This window comes from Marasmius oreades, chromosome 3 (assembly GCF_018924745.1).
Source record: "Marasmius oreades isolate 03SP1 chromosome 3, whole genome shotgun sequence".
NCBI lineage: Eukaryota > Fungi > Basidiomycota > Agaricomycetes > Agaricales > Marasmiaceae > Marasmius > Marasmius oreades.
Genome location: NC_057325.1, coordinates 877389 through 903528, shown reverse-complemented (window position 1 = coordinate 903528; position 26140 = coordinate 877389). Strand labels below are relative to the sequence as shown.

Below are 26140 nucleotides of genomic sequence, written 5' to 3'. Positions count from 1 at the left end.
AGTTGAGAGTCCTGTCTCGCGTTTCGTGTGTTGTTGTTAGTAGGCCCGCCTTGCGTTCGTCACGCCAAGAATCGATTCAAGGAGACCATTATCGTTTCTAATACTATTTTCCAGACCTTTTTGTTTAACAGATGGTCAGATTCGTCTCCCGGCCGTATAAGTGGCCACTGAAACTTCGGTTTCTAAAAGTATGTTCATGGAATGGAGGGACACCACGTGGTCCTTGAGGACAATGTCCAAGTCCGTTCCAATATTTCCAACACCACTGCATCCTCCAACCATCCACTGCATGCCCTGATGGCTTCGCCCACACAGGCCGATTACCACCAAAAGCGACAAAATGCGCGCGCGTCTAGTTCGATGGAGCGTCGTGCGAAAAAGGCAAAGACCAACCATGATGATGAAGCTTCGAGGGACCAGGACCGGCCTTCCATCAGCATCTTGACAATTTACTGGTGAGAACTTTTTGACGACTTTTTGGACTTGCACAAGCCAACAAGTCGACCAGTCACCAGCTATGTCTGATTTCCAGCAAGCTCAGTTTTGCTCGGGTCCGCCTGCCAAAATTTTCCAGTCACCTCAACTTTTCACAAAAACCTCCACTGTTGGAGGCTTTCCAAGGGCAGCTATCATGTTATGGAACATATGCCAGCTATTTCGACCTCATTGGCTGGCGTGTGGTTGCGATATGTGAAGGAGCTGGTGAACTTGCGAGGGGGTGGACTGGTCAAACCGGCCGAAAAGCCCAGAAAAGCCGGGAAAGTTCACCGGCAAATTGTGTAAGTTGCTGATGTCGAACCAGGATATACCAGTCATACCCTTTCTATGCATCTTCGCACACTCAGATCCCAACACTGGTATAGCCATGTTTCCCTCGGTAGATGGAACTTCCTTCGGCATGCATGTGTTGCCTGCTGAATGTGCAATCCCCAATCTAAAAGGTAGAGACTTGTTCTCTATTGCTAAAAACTGTTTCTGTCGATCGCCAATGTCCTCGCATCCGCCATTGATAGACAACATGTCAATTAACAGGGCAAGTACTTATTCCCAGTAAAAATTGACAATATTACGGGCCATTACCAGCTATTGTCAGCTATTCGGGTAAGTATAAGCGAGCAGCAAGCGATAATATCCACCAATAGCTGGCAATGGTCTGGCAATAGCAAAAATGGGCTTTGGTACCCTAACTACTTGAGTACATTTTGCTACAACATCACTATTTTGGCAATTCTCAAATTAAATAAACTGCTTGGTTTATCCCTTCTCTTGCTGTCCCTTGACGTTGCTCCCAAGAAGGTAAAATTCTTGATTTGGTTGCATTTTTGATGTGGGAGTGCCATGCTAATTGAGAGTTTTCAGTTTTCAGTTTTCATTACAGCATTGCTCACGTACATCTTGACATGTTTGTAGTGACATACATACAGCACTACCCATTTTTGCTATTGCCAGACAATTGCCACCTATTGGCAGATATTTCGCTTACACTTACCCGATAATAGCTGGCAAAGTACCAGTAATAGTGTCAATTTTCACTGGGACTTATTCTTTATGTCTAAACTGTACCAACCTCACTTCTCAACACAGCTCTACGAGCCGTTAACCAACGACTACCAAAAGACTCGCTACCAGCTGCTGAAACTCTCCAACCACCCTATTCATGATTTGGGTCCAGGATGGGCCCCTTTCTTTCCTATTCCACCGTCAGCTTCTTGCAATCACGCGATTGAGTTCGTCGTGGTCTATCTAGACGAGATTGACGGAGACAACAGCGATGAGGCAGCAGTCGAAGAACTCTATCAAGGTGCAGGTCCCAGACATTAGCTTAACCGTACTCTGATACCCATTTGTCTATGTCTACAGGACTCTATAGGAATCCAAGAGCTCATCACCGAACAAGGTGTGCTATGCAGAGAGCCTTCCATGGCTGCTTCTTCAAGTTTGAGTGATGACGAGAACGATGTATCTGAGTACAGAATGGACAACCAGAAAGCTTCTAATGATACATCATCCCTCGCTTCTCACGCAGCTGAGTTCCAGGCTACTGAACAACAAATTAATGACACTTTGAGTGTCTGTTTATACAACGACGTCTTTGCAGAGTTCCTACGAATCTGCGAGCACTTTGGAAATAGCCCTCAGGGCTTCGCGATGTTCACAGATGAGTTCCTGACATCAATTCATGAATTGGTGATGTGATTGCGAATGGGTCATTTGAGTGAACAGAATTAGGTGGACAGCATTGGTAAAACTCTCATGAAACTCCTTGGGAATGTCGATATAATGGGCATGGATGAAAAGGGGAGCGGGGACAGGCAGTGAATCAGTCATTGTATTGAAGCTCGGGTTAGGGGAGGGGGAGGTGACTCCTCTTATTGTCATTGAGATCAAGCCTGGAGCCTTCAGAGATGATGGGATGGTCCAGGCTACTCACAGCTGGCTGACTTTGTTGCACAATATACACGTACGTTGCCCATCCTTCTTCCTCTCATGTAGATAGATTCACCAATGCTCTCTGTAGGACAAGAAAGCAGTGACTGCCTGCCCCGCTCCATGCTTCTTCATCTCTATCAATGGACTGTATCTCGCCATTGGTGGTGCGGCGTTGCCCCACTGGCCAATCACTAATTACCTGTCTGACTACCAGTACCTTCCGTACGGTGACTCTCCGGCCAACAATACGCGAATGTTTGAGCACCTTTGCCGCTCTCCATGTTTCTGTCAATTCACTTATGAAAATGTATAAGGAGTTATACAAATCGCAGACGTCGGGAATCGATATCACACTTACCAAGTTTGACGTTCAAACAACACAGTCACATTCTCGTTTCTTTCTGTGGCCTCGGTCGTTCATCTACAAAGGCACCGATAATACTTTCCCGTCATGTCGCTTTCCGATACATCTGTCCTTTAAACCATTCATGTTTAGTATTCAAAGTGCAGGTGATCCAGAGAAAGGAGAAGTAGATTCACATCCGATACATGATGAAAATTTCAGAGCAATCCCTTGGCTTGGCTCTGAGGATCCACACAATCCTGTACCTGAGGGATCATACCTCCATCAGCAAACTCGCACGTGTATGAGGTGTATGGAGATGTATGGACCATACATCTTCATACATCCCCATACACAACCCCAATGTATGGGAAATCCGGGGGTGCATAATCCCCATGCACATGTATGGGGCCTATACAGGGCCCATACATCCATACCGTCGATACCTCCATACAATCCCATACAGCCCATCTTCACTCACAATTCAGTACTGTCATACAATGTAAGGGAAAATGACTGTATTGCTTCAATCATGTAAAAACATATACTGTAGTACAAACAACTATAATAATAATACACCTATGTATGACAATGAGTTGAGCATGCTGCTGACCTTCAAATATTACCTTCCATTTGTCTCCCTTGATCTTCTTGCAGCCTCCATGTATCTAGACAGGTATTCAGTAAATGAAGATGATTCAATTGTCACGACGTACTGCAATTCAATCCTCTCCTAGCACTTCTCACTAACATTTCAAGTCCCGAGCTCATAATGCCACGACATCTTCCTGGATATGCTCAGTGACCTGTTCAGGCATGCACGCCACTTTCAGTAAGATGAAAATAAAAAATGAATAAAGGAACATACCCGACATGGATGTGTAAAAAGTGGGAAGAAAGTGAGGCAAAGAGTAAGAGATGGTGGGTAGTCGTGTTGTTTTAGGGCACAGGGTTTTAAAGTGCGGCAGTTCCCATGCACAGACCATTGACTAAAGTTTAACTTAGCGGTAAAAAATATTGCCCACACAGGTGTCATATCCCCATGTCCCCCCATACATCCCATAACCCCATACATTCCATACATTCCAATGTATGGAGATACAGATTGTATGGGCTTATGGGAGGTATGGGGAGACATGGGGACATGGGACCCATACCCTCCATACCGGCCCATACTGCCATACGTGTGTGAATTTGCTGATGTCGTCGTAAAGTTTGTACTCAAGTATGGAAGGGATGCCCACCATGCTATGGCTGCAGCTGACAGAGCTCCCAAGCTGTACTCCTGTGAGCCTTTTGAGATGTGTGGTGGCTATTGGGGCCTTAAGATGGTTGTCATGGGCTGTGTGGAAGGAAAGGCCCTGTCTCATGTTCCAGCTACCCCTGCAATCAAGGAGGACATTATGCAGTGTGTTGCTGTTTTACATGATTTGGGTCTTGCTCATGGTGACTTACACGAAGAGAACTTTATCATTGACAGCCACACAAAGCTGGTCAGTTTGATTGACTTTGACATGGCAGTCTGTGATAAGTTGCCTCCATCTGTCCATCGATACCTTGATGAATCATCTCTGGACCCTTTTCAAAGAATTCTGAAGTACTGTGCAGTGCCAGACGATGATGACTATGCGTGGGGCATGTTTGAAAGGGACAGGACTGTTAATGCGAATTTGGACTCGAGCATGCTGAGATCCTTAGTGAAGAGAACCCTATAGCTATTGTGCTTACTTCCCTCACTGAGGTCACTTGTCTTTATACAAACTATAAACTATTGGTCCCTTTCATGGTTGATTGAACATAGCAATATCTTCAAATGGTTTATGAATAGTTTATCTACTATGAGAGGAAGTAGCAACAATGGGAGTGAATCTGGATCTACATTGTAGTAGAAGGTCTACCACAGTATCATAATTCACAGCAAGCAGATGATACCTGCCGACCACCTCAAGTTAGCGTAACGCTTTTTCAACCCTAGCCGAGTTCCTCTCTCTGCCTCATCATTGAGCATATCTTGAGTGGCCACGGCATTCTAATCATCGGCGAGTTTGAAGCTATGGTTGACCTAACGGAAGAGTGCACTCGCACTGTATTGCACGAACCAAAAGCGAGTCTCATGTTCTCCAATGGATGTGTTGCGGTGAAGAAGCAATGCAGACGGAATGAGGACAGTTATTCCAAGTGGAAAGCGAATTATGAGACCAAGATCAAGAAAGTAGAATCGCTGCCATGATTGCGCATGGGTGAGACAGGTGTGTTGGAGGATGCGAAGGCATGTAGTAAGGTCGAACAGCCTAGAACTTCGTGGAGTTTGAGAAATTGATAGGTACAATGGCTTCCTCTCGCAGAGCAGAGCAAGCGATTCAGGGCAGTGGCCTTGTGTCCCGATTTTACGATGCTACATGCCTTCTATGTCAACGCCACTGTTCCTCTCATCCTGTCTAAAGGATCCTCACTCTCTCTTTGAAGTCGTCTATACCTTCCTCTCTTTTCTAGCCATCTCCAGCTCCGCCAAAGCGGCTTCCAGTTCAAGATAAGTGGGTACGCAAACAGAAGAAGGCAGAGATATTTGGAGTCTTGTTGAACGAGAGATCAGATTGCCACGCTGGAGTCCATTCGAATGCTTCAAAGACGCTGCACCAATGGTGAGAGGATAGAGCGGCAGTCAGCAGGACCCTATCGGTTGTCACTGAACAGTGCCACCAGCAATGCTAATTCTGGCTCAAGAAAGGAAGAAGACACGAGTCAAATAGGTCTAAAAGCAGTAGATTACCCAGTGGAGGAAGAGTAGGCTTTGCAGAGGGCAGAGGGCAGCGGGTAAGTGCATTGAAGCGAATTCAGAGGAGTGACTGCAGTCATGCCGAAATTTAGTAAGACGATGGATGGAGATAGACCAGGGAAAGTGCACGTGGTCGACATGAATTTTCCCATTTTGGAAATTGTCGGTTGTTGTTCAACGACTTGTACGTCTTTTTGAACCATACACCCACCTGGAGCTCAACGGCTGAACTTTTCATGGATGTCGTACGTCTGATAACACAAAAATGATGAAAAGTCTAGTCTGACCTGTAAATCTTTAGGATGAAGACTCTCCGACCTCCGGTACATTTTCAGGCGACGTGCTGAGCTACTTCGATCTTACTCCCACTTCATTTCCGTGGCGTGAACCTATTTTCGAGGAAATCGAGCACAGAAGAGCGTGGTTGGGTGATACGCTTCTGTTTGATATCCTCTTGTCGCTTGGTGGAGTCAAAGACGCCGATACACTTTATCCACCTGCAAATCCGGATGGTTTACAACGACTTCTTACCGCTATCGCTGAAAGTCCTGATTATGATGGACTGAAGAGGGACGGATTGGTTTACTACTTGCTGAAGTGGCACCGCGACGGTAGAGAGTCGAAGTTTCAGAGAGATAGATCAATACCACCTCAGTTCGTGGCATTGGCGGACGCGTATTGGTGCTTGGATTCTGGTGTAGACATTCCAGTGCGCGTTTTTTCCCCGTGTCAAATCTCTACGAAAAAATTTACCTGAGGATTCGTATAGCGTGCAGTATCGCAACTTTCGGACCCCCGTCTGAACAGAGACTATGCTTCAAAGATTCTTCAAATCATCTCTCAGTCCAAGGATCCACAACCGCTCGTAGTGAAATACGTCAGAACGGCTAAACCTCGCCTCGAGGAACCCGATGATATCGACACCTACACCCTTGCACTTGCGCACTTGAATCTTTTCGAAGCCTGGCAATTTCAACGAACGTTCAGCGAGACGGATCCTATACGCGAAAGGCTGCTAAAAAAACTGATACAGTGGTGTGTTTCCCGTGAGTTTACCTTCTCCTTTTCGTCAGAGGTCAACCAATAATAATGGATAGCGACTCCCAAACCTTCGGCTCTAACGTACCTACTCACCCTCCCGTGGAGTGCATACGAGGAAAATATCCTTCACAATTATGCATCATCTCCTTCGAAAGATGATGGTCTTCCTGCCATGTCCATTGCCGTCCTTCAAAATCTCGCCTGTGTTCGACTCATTCAAATCGGGAAGCATGCAGAGGCAGTTAAGATGCATCGTAGTTTCATCGCGTCCTCAACCTCTTCGAAAGGAAAGGACACAGCTGTATCCACCCAAACTCTGTTTCAGGAGAGAGACGAGATAATTCAAGAGGTTTATCATGCTCTTCCTGCTGTCGAGAGGAATCTGTTAGACTCCGAGTTGGAATCTGGCGGACTGGGTACCATACATCAGTCAGTACCAATTTACAAGTCGAGGCCGTCTAGCTCCGGCGATCTCAGCAGAAGCCGAAAAGAGTCCGATACAGTGCAGGATGCTGGTGGCGATATCAGTATGTCATGGGAAGATATCCCTCGTCCACCTGTGTCATCCTCCCTCAATGGCATCCCAAAGCCCTCGCCGTCGCGACCAGGATCTGGTTCGCATACTCCCCTGAACTTTTCTCTATCAAATGCACCAAAGTTTGGAGGTTCCATATTTCCCCTGAGCAACGGAAGCACGTCCACGTCTGCAACTTTGGGTTCCTCAACACAAAAGATTGACAGACTTCCCCCACCTGCCCTTTCAGCAACAGCTCTCAATCTATTTGGAGCTAGCACGGGTAATTCAGCGAAAAGAAAAAGCGGAGGTTTTCCCATGCTTTCGACCGGTACAGCTGGTATGGGTTTTGCGAACTCTCTATCGCTTAGCGCCAGTTCGAGTACTCGGCCCCCGATTATTCCTACAGCTGCTTCTGCAAATACAAATATCAATGGAGGTGATACCCTTGGTTTCGGAATTGGGATGTCAGCGTCGACATCGTCCAATCCTTTCAATTCTTCTGCTAGAAAGGAAAATGCGTTCTTCCGTCCTCAGGTGCAACAAAACGGTAAAGGGACGGGTTCTGGATCCAGGTCCAGGGGAAGGATGAGCGATGGTAGCCCAAGTATCAGTCCCGAGAGACCTGCCGTGGTCGAAAGCGAAGAGGACGACGGTGCTGGAAGGGTTGATGAAAGTATGGAAGTGGACGATTGGAAACGGAGGGATAGTGAGGGTGAAGCTGGGCTGAATTATTCTGTCTTTGGCGGAAAGCCAAAGGAAGTTAAGAACGGGTCAAACGTAATATCTCGCGATTGGAACCAACCAACACAGAACCAGAAGACGACGAGGAAGGGTAGGAGTGGTGATGGACATGGAAATACTTCGATTTCTGATTTGAGTGCTAGTTCGTCTAGCAGATTACCTGGGGCGTTCATGGAGGAAGAGGAGGAAGAGGAGGAAGATGGACATGATGTTGAGGAAGCGCGAGAAACCCGTCGTAATCGATCGAGCAGAGCTCATAATAACTCTGCCCAACAAACCCAACCACCAAGACAGACGCGCGTGTCGCGGAAAAACACTACGTCTGCTTCAGCACGAGGCGGTACCGCCAGCAGTAAACGAAAATCGTCGTCTCGGCAGAGTATATCTGCCGGGATGAAACGTAGTGTTCCAGGCGCCATGTATGACGATGAGGACGATGATGATGGTGCCAGTAGTGTGCAGTCCGATGCTGTACTCGAGGAAGATGACATGGTAGCTCCCCTTCCGACACGACGTGCTCCACGCAAAACGCGTACTTCGACGTTGGTCGATGAAGATGGTGCTGGTGCTACAAAAACGAGGAGAAGGTCGTCTAGATTGTCTACTACCTCGAACGATGCTGCGTCGTCGTCTAGGAAGAGTACTGGGACGAGAACAAATAAAACGGAAACTGGTGGGAAGGGGAGAAGGAAGCGATAACAGCTTTTTTCTCTTTACTTGATGTAATTCGCTTACCTTTCGTGCAAAGTCGATATATGTTGTCTTGGTGTTAATGCCCTTTACACACGTACTTATTACAACTGGTTCTTTCTCCACAATATATAATCGATTGGATACACAGCAGTGCGATAAAACTACATTTGATTTCGAGTGGTAATGGTATCATTCCTTAGACACCTGTTCAGCCAACTGCCCCAAAGTTTCCGACTTTCATGTATAATTATGCCCTCCGTTTAAGCCCATTGCTGCCCCTGCCCTATCGATCCAAACACACTTGATACCAATCTTGGTCGCGGGATTGACGTCGTGGTGCAAGCTCTGGGCTACCCAAAGGACCCTCTGTTTCACATCCCTGTTACTCTTCCCAAAGTGTGGATCCTTTTGGACAATATCAAGCGCAACCTCGAATCCGTGTAAAGCTGGTTTGTAACTTCCGACGTCTTGTGCTGTTAGGATCAAGGTGAACGGGGATTTGGAATTGGGAACTTCTTGTGGGAACCATAACTTGTCGGATTCTGTAGGTGGTTGGTAAAGTTCCGGATGTGACTCGTCTCCGGAGAGTTTGGCCAAGGTGTGGGCGAAAGAGGTGCGGTCGACATTGGAAAGTACGCAAAGTTTGTAGTACTTTGATAGAGTGCGTAATGCTTCTACCGTGTCTGGGAATGGCGACCAATCTTTGATAGAGTTTCCGAAGGCTATGTGCGGGTTCTCAAACGGTTTGCTCTCAGAAGCGGCTGTGGACGTTGTTGCTCCTGAGGAAGAGGCGCCGATGGTGCTAGGATCGCCTTCGAGAGTAGTCGTACGAACTTCCTGGCCGGATGCGGCTTTCAATCTTTCCCCCATCACTTCGTGTGCTTTCGCAAGGAGATCTCTGTAGAGCAGTCCAGGATGCTTCGCCTGAAGATCGATTTCGATGGCTGTAAAGGCCTCTAGTGCTTCCTTGCGGGACCATTTTGAAGATGCGGGGAATCTGGAGAGGAGTGGTTTCAAGCATTTGTATATTTCGGTTTCCCAATCCTGTAAATGTCCAGATAAAGTCGAACTTGGTGATTGCGAATGAGATGAGCCTTATGATACCGACTCACACATAATGTCCCGTATACATCGAAGAATACGATCTCGAAGTCCTTCAACTGGAGGCTAGTGTTCGATGCCATGAGGATTATGATCAAATTACAATGCTGATTCAGAGCGCAAGCTGTTGATTCAAAGCTCTGGGCTTCGGCCTATATCTTGACGAACGTCATGCATCCATGGAGGTTGGAGCAGGTATGGGAAAGGCTCGGGTCCTCCGGTCCGGTTGCCGTGAATGCATTTCATAACGCAAGTTTCAGTGCGTTTCAGTGAGTTTCATATAGATCTTCACTTAGGGATCTCCGGTTTTCCTCAGGCAGTCGTATTGCGTTTGACACGGTATTTCTTTCAAGAATCTGACCAGCGTTCTGGTCTTTCGTAGACGTTTTGATCATGAACACTGGTTCCCCCTCATTGACCGTGAATGAGTTGATGTTCTCTTCCGTGGATCGCGGAGGCTAACATAACAGGGAACGGGACTTAATTTCAGACGTGGACTTGTTGTCACATAAGGCTATTCCAAGAGGGTAGAATAACATCGACAGAATTCGAAATTGACAGATCTAAAACATAGCTTGATGAGCTTTACCAAAGGTCTTGGGGTGAGGTTCGAGACTATCCATCTTCTACACCGGCCTGGGTGTGTCTGTTTCTGAGCAAGGTTTCTTCTACTTGCTATGACGAAAGGTTGGCGGTCCTTTTTGATAAGATGGTTCGCAGGGGGGCTCGATGACAAACCGCTGAATGACGGATGGAAGAACGTTGTTCACTGGGCCAGCTTGAGGCGGAGACACTTGCCATGTTTTCACCCGTTTTGATGGGAAAGCGAGAACCGGACGAAATAACCAACGTTGACTTTCCGATAGTTCTCCCAAAGATGGTTTTCCATGAAATTGCACAATAGAAATCGAATCACGGTTCATACCAGGAACTGCGACGACTGCGAAACAATTGGTTACACCCTTGGTAGCTATTGGCGGCATTCAGAACTCACTCTGAGTCTTGAAAAAATCCGATAGCCTTCCAAGTACTCCTCCACGATACTTTGTTGTGACACAAGACCATTGAATCTCTTCACCGAGTCGGCCAGATGGCGAAGCAGTCAAGTCCTCAACTGTTGACTCAGATTTTTTTGAGATCATGTTGCGTAGATATGATTTCTTGTTGTGGATGATGGGAGAAAATAAGAAGCGGCTGGTGTAGCCACGTCAGAAACACGCACAAATTTTTGTCGCGACAAATTTAAAGGCTGTCACTCTTATCATCCATCCACTATGGCCTCTCCAGCTCAACAGTTGCCTCCTGGATGGGCTGCTCAATGGTAAACATATTTCGATAGGAAATGGTCGATTCTCACAAGGTGATTCTAGGGATGAACCAAACCAACGATATCTCTTTATAGGTCAGGAAATACGATCTTCCAAGTAACTCAAACCTGACTTTTTTCATCAGAAACCGCGACAGGACATACTCAATGGGAACCTCCAGCTGCAAATGCTCCTCAACAAGATCCTGCAGCTTCATTTGCCCCTTCTCATCACTCGAAACGACGACAATATGCTGCTGGTCAGACTCAGGCGTATTACGGAAGTGCGGAGGACCCGCAGAGTCAATTTACTGCGCCACAACCAGGGATGGCTGCACCACAGGGTGGTAGTCAATTATTTACGCCTGGCCTTGTAGGACAAGGGCAATTCGCGATGCAGCAAGGTCAACAGCAAGGTCAACAACCGCCTTATTACGGCGACCAAAATCAACCTCTCGCTCCGGACCAACAGTTTCAGCAGCAACCTCAGTATGGACAGGCCGGGATGAATGCATTGACTGACCAATTTGGGCAAATGGGCATGGGCGGACAGAAACAGTTCCAACTCTACACTACCAACTTGCTTACATCCCCCCCAGACCACCGCGAATTACTCCGCCCACCTCCGGAAATTCGACTCCCACCCAACTCGTGTATATCTCCCTCACCTTTAGCCAATGCACACTGGTCTTATCAGAGGTCGACTTTGAATGCTGTTCCCACTACTTCGTCCCTTCTTAGCAAGGCCAAAATTCCGCTTGCCCTTATCCTCACGCCTTATCGTACCCTCAAAGCCGACCACACAGCCCCGTTACCGCATCCTCCTGCTGACCCCAATAATCCAGATGCAACATCGACGGTCAATCCAGGTGAAGATCCGGCAGTACCCCTCGTCACTGACACCGTAATTGCGAGATGTAGAAGATGTCGCACGTACATTAACCCGTACGTGCAATTCATTGATGGAGGAAATAGATGGCGTTGTTGCATGTGTAACATGTCGAACGAAGTGCCCCAGATGTTCGACTGGGATCAAGCTAGAAACCAACCCGGCGATCGATGGCAACGCGCCGAACTGAACCATGCTGTCGTTGAATTCGTAGCACCCACCGAGTACATGGTTCGGCCTCCCCAACCGGCGGTCTATGTGTTCCTCATCGATGTAAGTCATGCCGCTGTGCAGAGTGGAATGGTAGCCACTGCCAGTCGTGCGATTCTCGAGAACCTCGATAGGATTCCGGATGAGGAAGCCCGTACCAAGGTCGCCATTGTTGCTTTCGACACATCCCTCTACTTCTTCTCGATCACCCCAGGAACGACTGACTCATCTATGCTCGTCGTATCCGACACAGATGACGTCTTTCTTCCTAAACCAAATGACCTTCTTGTCAACCTGGTCGAATCCCGCGCCGGTCTCGAGACGCTGCTTGGTCGAATCCCAGACATGTTTGTTGATAACGGGATCGTTGGGTCTGCTTTAGGTCCTGCGTTGCAAGCGGGTTTCAAACTCATGTCTCCAATCGGTGGCAAGATTATCGTGTTGACCAGTAGTTTACCAAGCATTGGCGCCGGTGCCTTGAAGAACAGGGAGGATCCTAAGGTACTGGGAACTACAAAGGAAAGCGGTCTTCTTCAAGCAGCGTCGCCATTCTACAAGACGTTCGCAATCGAGTGTTCCAGGGCTCAGATGTCTGTGGATATGTTCTTGTTCAGCGCAGGTTACCAAGACGTGGCCAGTCTAGGTATGTCTCGTGTTCCACTTTACATGTTTCTATATTGACATGCGCAAACTCTAGCTTGTCTTCCTCACTATACCTCTGGACAAACTTACTACTACCCTGGATTTAACGCCGGCCGCACGGAAGATGCTGTTAAGTTTGCTCATGAGTTTGGGGAGGTACTCGCGATGCCGATCATGTTGGAGGCTGTTATGCGTGTTCGTGCTTCACGAGGTGGATTATAGTCTCCCCATATGTTGGGTTCTATTGACCATTTTGCACTAGGACTGCGCATGGCTTCATTCCATGGCAACTTCTTCGTACGATCCACCGACCTGCTCGCTATGCCTGCTGTCCCCACAGACCAGAGTTACGCAATCGAAGTTCAAATCGAAGAAACCATCACTGCGCCTTTCGTTGTTTTCCAGACTGCCATCTTGCACACGACGTGTTACGGTAAGTAGTAACGTGTGCTCTGGGAACAGTGGTATCCTCATTATCTTTTTTTTTACCAGGCGAGCGTCGCATTCGTGTGGTCACGCAAGCGTTACCCACTACCTCGAACCTCTCAGAACTCTTTGCCTCTGCTGATCAGGTTGCACTGGCTACGCTGCTTGCCAATAAGGCTGTAGAGAGGACATTGACGCATAAACTGGAAGATGCAAGAGATGCATTATTCAACAAGGTGGTTGAGGTGCGTGGTCGTGGAAGTCACTAATGATGCCGTTCTTCCCTGATGTTAACGCATTCGTAGATCTTGACCACCTACAAAGGAAGCATGACCGCCGCTGGCGCTGGTGCAAGCGCACAGTTGGCAATAGCTGATAACTTGAAGATGCTTCCTATTCTTGTGTTGGGCCTTTTGAAGAATGTACGTGGATGTTTCCTGATTGGGTTCTAACGAAGTTCTAATGGTATATCCGAATAGGTTGGCGTTCGTCAAAGTGCACAGATTCCTCCAGATATTCGGGCATACTCTCAAGCTCTTTTAACCTCGCTGCCTGCGCAATTGTTGATCCCTTACATCTACCCGACGTTCTACTCGTTACATAACATGCCTCCTGAGGTACGTTGTCAGGATTTCGTTATCTCTGCTGCTAAATCGGTCATATTTTAAGGCTGGAACGATTGAAGAGAACGGTGTAATCCTACCCCCCGCTTTGCCTTTGACCTCAGAACGCTTCGAGAGGCATGGACTATACCTCATTGAGGACGGTCAAACGATATTCCTTTGGGTTGGTCGGGATGCTGTACCCCAGTTGATAATGGATGTCTTTAACCTCCCGGGTTATGATGCTCTGAGGGGAGGAAAAGTCAGTTGATTTTACGTTTATCTTGCTTTATTTTTTCTCAAAGACTGTCACAGACAACACTCCCTGTATTGGACAACCCGTTTAATCAACGGGTGAACGCCATCGTCAATAAGACGCGCGAGATGCGTCGTGGGGTCTATCATCCTCACTTGTATATCGTTAAGGAGGATGGTGAAGCCCCGTTGAGACTTTGGGCACTCAGCGCTCTGATTCAAGACAGAGCAGATGTACTACCCAGTTATCATCAGTTCATTACGAGTATCAAAGAGAAGGTGTGTTCATGCTCTGTGTAGTTCTTGGCTTATGTGGGTCTAATTTCGAGAAACCTCGCAGGTCAATGGAAGTGGAGGCGGATATTAATTTGTTTAAGGGTATCGGTGTAAATCGCCTATGGATGCAGAAGGCCATAGTAAAGCATATCTCTCATTATTTTCCTTCTTCTCACTCGTACTACAGTGGCATGCATGAATATATGCTATCGCTACCAACTCGTTCTGGTGTGGAACTTGAGACGCTGAATTGAGCTTATCTGAATTGCCCGCGCCCATGGACATGAGAAAGAAGATACCTCGCCCGCTTTTTATCTCTCATACATTCGGACAGCTTGCTGCGGTTTTTTACGCGGTATCGGTCTGGCTTTGAATCTCAGAAGGAGTTGCACTAACGCACTACTATGACAGGTAGAGGATATGAGACCACCCCAAGACCAAGACACTTAAGTACCAGGGTGAGTAGGATTATCTGCAACTGCTCAGTAGCTTACTTGGAGACTGCCCTCGCATAAACCTGCTGCAAACTCATAACGCCACATGGCTCTACACGACTGCGCACCTGAAGCTCATCAGTATTGCATTCTCCGCAGCCGTTACGAGTAACAACGTTGACATACGGTTTGCCGGTTATTCATGCGGGGTTTTATATCAAGCAACATAATTTACTGAGGCTCCCCCTTCCCCTCTTTTACCCGAACCTTTTGAGGACGTTATTGGGGCTTTTTCATCCATCGCAATACCCGCTCACCTCGAAATGATACTAGACACGTCAATTGTCAATAAAGATTTACCGCCGATACCTGCCCATATGCAGGAGCTCACCGACGAGGACGACTTTCCTCTGTTTGACGACCACGGACGGGGTTGGGATAGTAGCTTGGAAACCTATCCTAGGGGCGCACGAGCTATACAACATAGTGAGTGTCTCATTGTTTTAAAGAAATACAAGTTTTCGGTAAACTGACTTCGGACAACCTTAGACTCTTTCGCGCATTATACAAAGGCTGGGAGGGGCCTTGAGTCCAACGCCTGCATCAAACGGGATGGAAGCATCTCCATCTCTTTGAAGGTAAAGAAAAGATTACCTGACCTTCCTTCAGATCATGCAAAAGGAGTGCACGAGTTCGCAGTGGACAAAGATGGATGGAAAAATGTTCCCAAGTTGAATATAGTCATTATGATTGTCGGGAGTAGAGGTGTGGATCTCTTCATTCTCTACAGCAGAAAACCATCAGTTCAAATGCTGAATAGGTGATGTGCAGCCTTATGTGGCTTTGGGCAAAAAACTTCGCGAAGATGGTCATCGCGTCCGGATTGCAACCCACCAGACCTTCAGTTCCTTCGTGGAGGACCATGGACTCGAGTTTTTCGATATTGGAGGAGACCCTAAAGAGCTCATGAGCTACATGGTCAAGAGTACGTCAAGTTTCACAGACTCTAAGCAAGTGACGGAGAAATCTTTGCAGACCCGGGCCTCATCCCAGGCGTGGAGTCCCTCATTAATGGCGATATTCCCAGAAAACGGAGGATGCTTAATGAGGTGAATCGGATTCTCTCTGTTTAGTGATATCATCTTATGGGCTTTCACTATGCTAGATGATTGATGGCTGCTGGCATTCTTGCTACTCCCCATGCCCGACAACCGGCCGTTCATTCGCTGTCGACGCCATTATATCCAACCCGCCCGCTTTCGCTCATGTTCACTGCGCAGAAGCGCTCGGAATTCCGTTACAGCTGAGCTTTAGTACGCCCTCCAAGTTATTGTCTCGATTTGGTGAAAGTTGAACCTTCACGGTACGATTAGCTATGCCATGGTACGTTTTGATGAACATTTATTACGAGTCGTTCGACCACATTTGAGGATAGGAGCCCGACGACAGCGTTCCACCATCCTCTGGTCAGTATACAGGAATCGAATGCAAAACGCGGGATTACCAACTATCTGAGTTATGCTCTTGCGGATATCCTTACTTGGCACGGGTACGTTCTGTGCTTCGATATAGTACTGCAGAATTCACGGAAGCTGCAGGATCGGTGACATTGTCAACAAATTCCGGTCACGTACAGTGAACCTCAAACCCCTCGCCTTGTACTCAGGCCCAAGTTACGTCGATACTCTCAAAGTACCATGGACTTATTGTATGAGTCCTGCCCTTGTTCCCAAACCTGAGGACTGGAAGAATCACATTGGTATGGCAATCTGTCTCATCTGACAAACATCGAGTCAGAACCTTCATCTACTAGACGTGGTCGGTTTCTACTTTCTCGATTTGGCAACATCCTATACACCGCCGGACGATCTCTTGGCCTTTCTAGGTGCTGGTGAACCCCCGGTCTACATCGGATTCGGCTCAGTAGTCGTAGATGATGCTGCTGCTATGACTAGTAAGTGTACCGAAAGTTTATGAGGTCTCTTTGCTTACTCGCCAATTAAGTGACCATATTCGAAGCAACACGAAAAGCCGGAGTACGAGCGTTGGTCTCCGCGGGATGGGTAAGGAGTCCTGATGTGCTGTGGTACCACACAAATGCTGACTTGTGCTCAAATTCACAGGGCGGATTGGGTGGAGTGACGGTACCGCCCCATATATTTCTTCTCGGGAATATCCCTCACGATTGGCTGTTTGACGGGGACCGTGTTGCCGCAGTCATCCATCATGGGGGTGCGGGGACCACGTCTGCTGGACTGGCGAAAGGGAAACCCACTGTTGTAGTTCCCTTCTTCGGCGACCAACCTTTCTGGGGTGAATACTTACTTCAATCAAAGGGGATATCTCATCTTGAACTATGATTAGGGAATATGATTCACAGGGCGGGAGCCGGGCCTGCTCCAATACCACGTAAGAAACTCAACGCCGATAATCTTTGCGATGCCATCAAGTTCGCGTTAAGCCCGAAGGCAAAAGCTGCTGCTGCGAAAATGGCCGCCCGAATAAAGAACGAGGTATCCCTTACATCTCTTCCTCTTCCTCTGTCGTGATCTATCATGCCAAATCCCGTCCCGCAGGATGGCGTGAACAAGGGCGTCGAGAGCTTTTATAAGCACTTGCCATTGAAAAACATGAGATGCGACCTCGATCCATCCAGAGCGGCAGTATGGTGGTTTCCAAAATACGTATGCCATCAGTTCCTTCACTGTGGGATTCGCAATTGATATGTTATCTCAAATAGTCTTTGAAACTGAGTGGATTCGCTGCCCAAGTTCTCGCTGACGCTGGGGAACTCGAAATGCAGACCCTGAAATTGCACAGTTTGTATTTGTCCGCTCAGGCTGTCCGAGACAACGAACTGGGCTCAGTGTGCCTTTATTAGGACCCAAAGAATATTCGACTAAAAGAACTGTGACCGATCCTATTACCGGGAGTGCGATGTCGGTGTTTTGGATCGTAACTCATTTCTCGGGTGGGCTCGTGAAGACGTTAACGTATGCATTTCTTTTCCTTTCCTCATCTACAAGCAATGTATCTGACCTCTTCGCTAGATCTCCAAAAGATGGTCTCATTGAGACGACCACAGCTATCCCTAGAGGTGAGTTCAGGCTTCCTAGTGTAACTCGCCTATTTGAAAGAAAAATATTATTATTATAGGTATCGTGAGGACCATCTCTTCGATACAGAAAGGTTTCCACAATTTACCGGAGCTATACGGGTGTGAAGTTCGTCAAGAGGGTCAAGTTTATGATTTTTTGAGTGGTCTTCGAGAGGGAAGTAAGGTAAGTAAGTTGTCACCTTGAGGCATTATGTTTGGACATTCCAGTTGACACCTCTTCAAGAGTCTATGCTACGGCTGCTATGATGGTGTCGCCGGGTTGGTCATTGAACCTTGGAAAGGAGCCCAAAAGGAAGGTCTAGTCGGTATCATGAAGGGATCCGCACGAGGCTGTGAGGCTCTGAAGTGTTTCTCCTACCGTTGGTTTCAACCTTTTTAACAAACCCCCTCTGGTAGGTGCCAACTTGACAATCTGTCCTGTCGCCGCTGCTCTTGGAGCCGTTAAACATCCCATGAAAGGGGCTATCAAAAGCATTCAATCCTGTTTTGACGAGGAGCAAGAAAGTACGAGTTATCGGCTCGCAGCTCGTGTTTGGGATGGCCTCTTGGCTACTGAAGTTGTTTCTGCCTCTGAAAAGGATGCGCTTCTGAGAAAGTTCGAGAAGGTCAAGGAAGATGCTGAGAAGGGACGAAATTCATTTATGAAGATGGTAGAAATGGCGATTTCCACAGTGCATTCTTGGAGGGCCGAGATCGAGAAGTCCCACAGCCCAGATACCCACCCACCTCGAAAATATCCCACTCGTGCCTCACTAGTGTAGCTCATCATGACGCTGAGCCTCGGGAAGAATCGAACTTGTGATATCAGTGTTCACTTCATATAAATGAAACGAATGATCGACAATGGTCCTGCTTAATACGATTATCCTTCTATGCAGGGTTAAAAAAGTGTAAGATGAACCAAAACATATCAAACAATTTAGATGCTAGCGAGCGATAACAGTATACAAGATGAAATGTGATCGAACGAACAGCCTTCAAGGCTTGCACTCCACATATTATACAATCGGGGCAGGTTTGAACGCCATTATTTCCTCATACAGTAGTTCCTTTAATTGCTCACGACTGATGTCGTCTTTGTGGACTATTGATATACAGAAGAAACATAAAAATCAGCATGATGTTGGAGCGAAGAAGGGTAAATATCAACATACGATCGAATTCGAAGAATTCCGGGTCGAGTGGGGGAGCAACAGGTTCATCATCAGGATCATGCTGGATTCATCATGCGTCATGCCGCCGAACACAGGAAGGAAGTGGAGTGATTTTTGATGTCCGAAGATGGACGTGGTCGTTTATTATGAGTCGAGGTTAGTCACTAGGAGAATTGACAACTCACGTAGGCTTCTAGATATGGATGCGCTAATGCCTCCTCAACGTTAATTCGTTTCTTAGGATCAAAGGTCTGACAAAATACAGAGGTTGATCAACCTTGTTTCACGGACGCCGAGGGTTGCGAAGACTCACAAGCGTTTTTGTGAGGAAGTCGATAGCCATTGGATTGGCATTGGGGAAGATTTGCGAGAAGGGGCGGCGTTTTCGGAATGGCAAAGCACGGATATAGTCTCTCGATCTCCTGGTGGTGATAGCGTAGAACTCGTCCAGGGTCGGTGTTCCCAAAACGTCCAAGATAAGGGTGAGTTGATGGTGGTAGTCCCTTCCAGGGAACAACGGCTTCCCAGAAAGCATCTCAGCCAATATACATCCGACTGACCAGACATCGATAGCCTATTAAAGTACAAGAGCAAGTAAACAAAAAGTATGGGGATGGAACAAGGACAATTACGTGAGGTACGTACTTTGGTGTATTGCTTGAAGGTAAGCATGATTTCGGGCGCGCGATACCACCGAGTTGCAACATATTCAGTCATAAAACCGGTCTCTGTACCCGAGGGTTCAGCGGTCTTCACTGAGCGCGCCAAGCCAAAGTCGCAAACTTTTAGATCGCAGTTTGCATTGAGCAGCAAGTTGGATGGTTTCAAATCTCGGTGGATGACATCGGCGGAATGAAGAGCCTTGAGTGCTCGAAGCGTTTGATAGACGAAATACTGCGCATGATCATCCGATAAGTCCTGTGTACGAATAACACGGTGCATGTCGGTTTCCATGAGTTCTTGAATTACTGTTCAGCCAGATAGAGATAAGTCGTACTGAGGATGGATAAAAACAATAATTCGGAACATACGATAGACCTCTTTGAATGCTTCCAGAGATGGTGGCTTGATGATATCGAGAACTGAGATTATCTTTTTTTAAATAATGAGTGTCACCATTGTCGCGCAAACGAGACAGACATACATTCTCGCTGACACCAGCCTCACTCAGAAACTTGAGTAGTTTGAGTTCTCTCAAGGTTCGAAGACAGAACATCGAATGGTCAAAAGGAGCGATCTTCTTAATCGCGACCTTGCGTCCACTTGGTCGATGCACAGCAGAGCAGACAATACCATAGGCACCCTCTCCGACCACATCCAAGACCTGGTACTGAGTCCCTGCGCAAACCCGTCAGGGAGACTGGAACAAAAAACGGAGACGTTGGACTGACCGACATTGAAACGGACTTTTCGAGGAGTAGGAGCAGCTGTTGACGCCGCATGTGAATGTTTAGATTTAGGGGCCTTGGCTTCGGTCTGAGTGGTCTCTGACATCGTTGAGGACGACAAGGAAGCGAGCAAGAAAGGAGAAGGGTGATGAGGGGAAAAGAGGGACAAGCTGGACAGCAAAACAGAGGAGGGCGTGACTATTATGTACTGCCCGCTCGTGTTATTTCCCTATTTGTCAGCAACCCAGACTCCAGTCCTCACCGCCACTCGCCTCGTCGTTTTCAAGCTGCTGCTCGGGATCCCGGACCCAGCTTACAAGTGTGTTATTCTCACAAGGCGTGTGCTCTCTGTCATGGCAATGCGTTTCATGCTAGCAACCATTCTGTCGTTTTGGTTCGTCTTCTCTATGCGATATCCTGGCATTCCATCTATCAGACAGACAGTGATTTGAATCATTTTGATCTGCATAAATTCTACTTTGCCGGAGCAGCGAAACGTCCAGCTCATCAATTTCAACGCCTTCAAGTGATGCTAGTGGCCCAATGATGATGGCTATGCTTCAGGATCAACGTTTCAACCTTCCGCTGGTATTCGAGCGACTTCGGGCCCACCCCGCCGACGGGGTACTTAGCGTGTTGATAGGAGTCCGACCCACTGCACCCCCACACTCAATCGCAGATATTACTTTCTATCATCTAATGTCTTACACGGGTGCTACCACAAAGGACGTTTGGTCTCCGCTTTGCATCTGGAGAGCTCTTGGAAATTTCAACCACACCTTCACGGTCAAACCCGGAATGATCCACTTATATTCGCAAGTACAGTTTCTCCATTCTCAGTTTATTGTGGTGAAGCTAAAACCTCACGAAGGTCTATCATCTTTCCGTGCGATGCGCGTCAGGATCTGCGGGGGACATAGTAACCTGTAAGTACATATCATGTTATCATTATCGCTGGATATGTATCATTTTTCAGTGACCATCATGACGCCGACTGACGTTCAGAGTTTCACCCTTTGTCCAACCTTGGTAAGAACGCGTTCCGAAGAATCATGGGAATGCAGACAAGTGAGTTCATAGATCCTGGTTCCCGTCCACCCCTTGGCAGAATCACATCGTGTGCTACATATGCTTCATCCAATATTTTATCGATCAAATTCTCGTCTCATGGCAACAACAAGTCGCCTTCCAAGCAACGGCGTACTCTACGCCGTCAAGCTCTCTGCTCGCCTTTGGGTGCCTTGTGTGTGTACATCTCGATCGTCGTCTGTCAATGAGATGTGCGAAAGCGTCGGTGAAAATCATCTCAAATTTTTCACCCCTTGACGAGGGCCATATGACCTCTCTCCGCCCCTTGAAGGACCTGAAATCAAAAAGAAGAGAAATAAATTCAAACTCGTTTCCTCTTCATCCGTCATGCTCCTGAACGCCAGTATTTATCAGTGCTCGCCTTGAGATCTCGGACGACTTTTGGCGGGTTGGATACATTCTAACGTCCCAGCGGGAATTTCACAATGTACTTGTTAAGTAAGAGTATGTAGTAGTAGGTGGGCTTATTACTGCTACTCAACTGCTACAAAACCTATATTACTATATCCCGGGCCCAAGAGGTATCAAGTTCGTGCGATGAGTTGTCTCTTGGCGAGGTGATTGGCGGATCGACGGACGTGTGTTTTTGCACGGGCTCCGTTGTGCGTTGAATTCCGAGTAGTACATTATGTAGTTACTACATAAAGGTTAACAGAAGTCGTTTTCACGACTAAAATGCTCACGGCTTGCTCAAAGTGGAGTGTGCTATCCAAGCATCTGAATTAAAGTGCATTTCAGTTCTAAGTTACTGTGACACAGAGTGGCTCCTGGGCTTGAAGCTTGAAGATGCGCTTCGGTGATCATGATGATCCTGGACAAATAACCCGGGGCCATTTTGGAACAGAGTAACTTGCTGAATTGGTTTCTAAGTTGTCGACTAGAGGTAAAAGTACGCAAATCGTTTCAACTTTTTGAGTGACCGTGGGCTTTTCTGCGGTTTCTCCCCTTCGATGTCGATTCCCGGAGAGTCCGAGGACGCGGTAGGAGGTTATGCTCCAATTAACAGTGATCAACTACGACATCTCAACGAAGAATTCAGCCTTTGGCCAACCTAAGAGTTTATTTACTTAGGAGGCATATACTATGTGCGACTTTGTTTGGATTAGAATGACAAGGCAAACATTGTGTCGTGTCACTCGTGACTTCTGTCCTCTCGTGCACGTCGCCCAGCGGGCCAGCTCATTGATCAAAGCTTTCCCTTCTTTTTTCTACTGGATTCGAAGTCCGTTCAAACTCTGGTCTCTATACCCCCCAGGCGCACTGTCTTATTCTCTAGCCTCTACGCAGAAAGGATAAAATCATTATCGTGCAAAAATGTCGATGGAACAGCAGGCTAAAGCCCCCCCGGAGTTGAAGAAGGTGGCACAGTTTTTGCGTGGTGGAAGTGCAGGTATTAAGGTTCGGGTGGGAGCGCTGAATGGAAAACGAGTGGACTACTTCAAGGGTGAGTCGTATAACACCGTTTTCTATCAACAACAAACAATGGGGATTTAACGCTGACAACCCTTCACCATAGGTAAATCTGCTATTAAAGCTCTGTTGTCTCCAGCATACCAAAAGCAAAAGTCTGTACCTAAAATCACCACTGAAGCGGAGGCACAGACGCTTTTGCACGCCATAAATGCATTCACCTATTTCTTGCGTGTTCAACGCGGTGGACCTTCTGGGACCTCTTCATCATCACCGAAAACCCTGCAAATCATTCAGGAGCAGAAATACGCGCCAGATGAATATTACGCGTGGTTCTTTGAAGGATCTCAGTGGACGACGTATGCAGGTGGTGTGCTGATGGTTGCGATCATGCTTGGAGGTGTTATGTTCCCGCTCTGGCCGCCTACCATGCGATTGGGAGTGTGGTACTTGAGTATGGGAATGCTGGGACTTATAGCGTTGTTCTTCGTTATTGCGATTATACGGTTGATTTTCTACATAATCACGGTTGTGGTGGCCTCGCCGGGAATTTGGATATTCCCCCAGTTATTTGCGGATGTTGGCTTTGTGAGTTCTTTACTGAGTTTTCTTTTTTGATTTATTACAATACTTACATTCCTCCTTCAAATCCCAGGTTGAATCGTTCATACCTCTATGGGAATGGGACCTCCCCAAGAAGAAGTCGAAGAAGAAGAAGAACAAGGGTGAGAAGGGTGAGAAGGGCAAGTCAGAGAAGTCAGAGAACGGCGGTGCGGCAGACTCTGCAGACTCCCGCCCTCAGAGCAGGACTGCTCGCGTTGAAGAAGTGGAGGATGAAGATGCATAGATACTTTCTCGTGGCACACCACTCTTTATGCGACCATTTTTCTTTTTCATCGGCTCATTGCCATTGTTTTCATGTAGGAATCATGATCGTTTTCACTTTTCGACAACCCGGTTGAATCATCCGACAACTTAGACTTTGTCAGCTATTTCAGCGTCTTCCATCAACTCCTGGGTGTTTCAGAACTTGACTCCGACAAAGTACTCTCTCCATAGCATGATACCCAAAGGTATGGCAGATGCCCCCGAGACCATAATGGTGTTGTATCCTCGTTGTTGGCATGTTCATTGAGTGCCTTGATGATTGCTGCGATTGGAAGACGAGATTTCTATTCAGTGGAGGCATGCATAGTGCGAATGATGTTCTGAAACCCTACTTTCAGCCCATCAATCCATCGCGACGCTACCCACGAACAACATGTCAGAATTGATACTCCTCGCGTTGATTTAAGCCTACTGACCATATTACTCCTGAACCTGTCGTATAGCCTTGTTCTTCCGAGCTCCCGCAGAGCAGGTCTTCCTTCCTGGGGAGCAATCAAACCCGTCAAAAGCCATCCAGGCGTTCGGATCCGGAGCTTGTAAGAAGCGCCATTCACTTCCTGAGGACTTACCCCATCGTTGCGATCTATCAAACGTACCAGAGCTTTCGCAACATACCATCGGTTGATATCATCTCCCCCAAAATGACTGCTTCCCACTTTTCCAAGTCCACGGGCCAAACGGGATGGAACGGTTTCATGTAACTCTTTCCAACAGGGGCAAAGTAGGCCATGTTGAACCATCCGACGTTGACCAAGGTTCACTGAACATTACCCGCAGCTCTATTCGGCATGAGTGGTACTGGTAACAAAGGGTGAGCTAGATTACCCCCGTATTCGGTTGGTTTACATGGAGGTCAGTCATCGATAGATACTTAGATAGCTTTTATTTATTTACATGCAATGTTGGTCCTATCTTCGGTCAGTTCACGCATCCCAGCCTTGTAGACATGCACCCTCACTCTGTCTTGACTTTCGATACCTGGAGGTTCGATCACCTTCATTTACAAGCAGGAATAGTTGACGAAGAGTGACAGGAAGAGAATGGTTGCCAACAGTTGTTCAATCAAGCTTTTTCCCGCCATCGATGTAACTTTAACTTACACACCGACCCCTCTCAATCGTACTTCGTCTATTCATCGCTTCCCGCCTATCCCTCGAGCCTTTCCATTGCATACCGACCCCTCTCACTACGATTACTTCTACTAGTACTTCCGCATCGATTCCTTTGGGATGGGATGTTCATTTAGAGGGAGAAGAAGGCGGATAACAACATTCAACTCGAGGGTTGAACGTTGATCGTTGAAGCAGCGGTCAGTGGCTTGTTGCTTGGGCTTGAGGGGAGCAGTTGCGGCGTTTGAGACGAACGCTTCGCAACACGGTATCGAAAAGCTTGGTGGGTACGTGTTTAACTGTCGTTTTCTATATATCTGATATTTCCACTGCAGTTAATCAGTGTCTAGCTTCAAGAGTTGGGTATTTTTCAACCTTGAGATTGACGATCAAGATGCTGGAAGTGGCGCTTGTCGTCTGTCGCATTTCGGCGAAATCTCTTTGAACCCTCATGGACATCTTCGGGAGCTACTTCGACTCTCCATACCTCCAGTCACTTCCCATTTAACTCTTAGTAGTGCTCATCGAAAGCTCTCACTTCACGCAAACGCGTACCTGGACGTTCCTCGACGAAAAATACCATTCATTCGATTGGCATGAACTCAAAACTTGAGCATGGGGTGCTCATGATACCGAAGGCTTTGCGAGTCTAGACTATTTCCCAGCAGCTATCCGTCGAATTCTTAGTGCTTTCTTTATCGACTCTTGATATCGCTCGAGCCTATGCATCCTCAGCCCTTCTACTCTCATACCAACCAACCACCCTTCGCTTGTACTTCGCCTTCTCATTGCTTCTACTATCATTACCGCACCTAATCCTCTGGATGGAGTTTGTCGCTCGATAGATGGATGGGAGGATTTCCGTCGTAGGTCGTATTCCAAAGCCCTCCCCGAACGGGGAACAGGTGTTATTGTGCCCCCATTCATGAATACGGACGTGAACGCGGGGAAAACCTAGTGGAGATACGTCAAGGATGAACACGAGGAAGAAAACAAAGTGGATCGTGAAGCGCTCGCGCGTGTGACGGCCCTCGTAATGAACTTGACGCATCCTTTGTTGAAAAATGCGTAGCTCCCCTCGAAGCTTCCCGTTATCACTACCACCGCCACGAATCGTCGTTCTTCTCATCCGCAACATGCCTCAAGGGAGCCGGTACCGTTGGGAGGATACCCCCTAGTACGTTGCGAATCTTGCGACGGACTTGATCATTGAAGATTAAGAGAAGCAAGTGTTGGAAGAACCTGACAACTCCCCGTCGGTCCCAATTTCCAAGCACGTAAAAGGATGTTCCCCTGTCTCTG

General features: G+C 47.4%; 9 protein-coding genes across 10 annotated transcripts; 7 read left to right on the top strand and 2 right to left on the bottom strand.

Annotated features, from left to right (window-relative positions):
* Window positions 1-1548: 1548 nt before the first annotated feature.
* On the top strand, window positions 1549-2196 carry E1B28_005602 (uncharacterized protein; the record flags this gene model as incomplete). The annotated part of the gene is made up of 2 exons (XM_043150170.1): window positions 1549-1801; window positions 1871-2196. The coding sequence occupies 2 exons, from the start codon at window positions 1549-1551 to the stop codon at window positions 2194-2196; spliced, it is 579 nt and encodes a 192-aa protein (XP_043011257.1).
* Window positions 2197-3861: 1665 nt separating this feature from the next.
* E1B28_005601 (uncharacterized protein) lies at window positions 3862-4488 on the top strand (the record flags this gene model as incomplete). The annotated part of the gene is made up of 1 exon (XM_043150169.1): window positions 3862-4488. One exon carries the CDS (start codon window positions 3862-3864, stop codon window positions 4486-4488), a length of 627 nt encoding a protein of 208 aa, XP_043011256.1.
* Window positions 4489-5726: 1238 nt separating this feature from the next.
* On the top strand, window positions 5727-8690 carry E1B28_005600 (uncharacterized protein). Its single transcript, XM_043150168.1, has 4 exons — window positions 5727-5794; window positions 5851-6258; window positions 6319-6595; window positions 6647-8690. Exons 1-4 carry the CDS (start codon window positions 5786-5788, stop codon window positions 8545-8547), a joined length of 2595 nt encoding a protein of 864 aa, XP_043011255.1. The 5' UTR covers window positions 5727-5785; the 3' UTR covers window positions 8548-8690.
* E1B28_005599 (uncharacterized protein) lies at window positions 8691-9851 on the bottom strand. Its single transcript, XM_043150167.1, has 2 exons — window positions 9654-9851; window positions 8691-9585 (listed from the first exon to the last, which is right to left on the bottom strand). The coding sequence occupies exons 1-2, from the start codon at window positions 9723-9725 to the stop codon at window positions 8779-8781; spliced, it is 879 nt and encodes a 292-aa protein (XP_043011254.1). The 5' UTR covers window positions 9726-9851; the 3' UTR covers window positions 8691-8778.
* A 1032-nt stretch (window positions 9852-10883) lies between these two features.
* Window positions 10884-14474, top strand: E1B28_005598 (uncharacterized protein). The gene is made up of 11 exons (XM_043150166.1): window positions 10884-10963; window positions 11013-11044; window positions 11095-12690; window positions 12745-12900; window positions 12952-13122; window positions 13182-13360; window positions 13421-13537; window positions 13595-13732; window positions 13785-13979; window positions 14033-14251; window positions 14313-14474. The coding sequence occupies exons 1-11, from the start codon at window positions 10917-10919 to the stop codon at window positions 14337-14339; spliced, it is 2877 nt and encodes a 958-aa protein (XP_043011253.1). The 5' UTR covers window positions 10884-10916; the 3' UTR covers window positions 14340-14474.
* Window positions 14475-15005: 531 nt separating this feature from the next.
* Window positions 15006-18561, top strand: E1B28_005597 (uncharacterized protein; the record flags this gene model as incomplete). The annotated part of the gene is made up of 19 exons (XM_043150165.1): window positions 15006-15168; window positions 15232-15447; window positions 15503-15667; window positions 15718-15791; window positions 15848-15995; window positions 16056-16065; window positions 16118-16231; window positions 16281-16441; window positions 16496-16636; window positions 16687-16745; window positions 16806-16995; window positions 17047-17195; window positions 17259-17366; window positions 17423-17501; window positions 17564-17675; window positions 17733-17779; window positions 17839-17963; window positions 18024-18132; window positions 18197-18561. The coding sequence occupies 19 exons, from the start codon at window positions 15006-15008 to the stop codon at window positions 18559-18561; spliced, it is 2535 nt and encodes an 844-aa protein (XP_043011252.1).
* Window positions 18562-18591: 30 nt separating this feature from the next.
* Window positions 18592-20533, bottom strand: E1B28_005596 (uncharacterized protein). Its single transcript, XM_043150164.1, has 8 exons — window positions 20346-20533; window positions 20099-20292; window positions 19986-20046; window positions 19600-19922; window positions 19268-19528; window positions 19140-19205; window positions 18955-19015; window positions 18592-18884 (listed from the first exon to the last, which is right to left on the bottom strand). Exons 1-8 carry the CDS (start codon window positions 20446-20448, stop codon window positions 18799-18801), a joined length of 1155 nt encoding a protein of 384 aa, XP_043011251.1. The 5' UTR covers window positions 20449-20533; the 3' UTR covers window positions 18592-18798.
* Window positions 20534-20595: 62 nt separating this feature from the next.
* E1B28_005595 (uncharacterized protein) lies at window positions 20596-21454 on the top strand. 2 transcript variants are annotated; one of them, XM_043160740.1, is made up of 4 exons: window positions 20596-20736; window positions 20834-21157; window positions 21214-21268; window positions 21319-21454. In XM_043160740.1, the coding sequence occupies exons 1-3, from the start codon at window positions 20696-20698 to the stop codon at window positions 21260-21262; spliced, it is 414 nt and encodes a 137-aa protein (XP_043011250.1). In that variant the 5' UTR covers window positions 20596-20695; the 3' UTR covers window positions 21263-21268; window positions 21319-21454. The 2 variants fall into 2 exon arrangements, with proteins under 2 accessions (XP_043011250.1, XP_043011249.1); XM_043160739.1 differs by having other exon boundaries at window positions 20596-21157.
* Window positions 21455-22573: 1119 nt separating this feature from the next.
* Window positions 22574-23827, top strand: E1B28_005594 (uncharacterized protein). The gene is made up of 3 exons (XM_043150163.1): window positions 22574-22875; window positions 22948-23429; window positions 23497-23827. Exons 1-3 carry the CDS (start codon window positions 22746-22748, stop codon window positions 23686-23688), a joined length of 804 nt encoding a protein of 267 aa, XP_043011248.1. The 5' UTR covers window positions 22574-22745; the 3' UTR covers window positions 23689-23827.
* Window positions 23828-26140: the final 2313 nt, after the last annotated feature.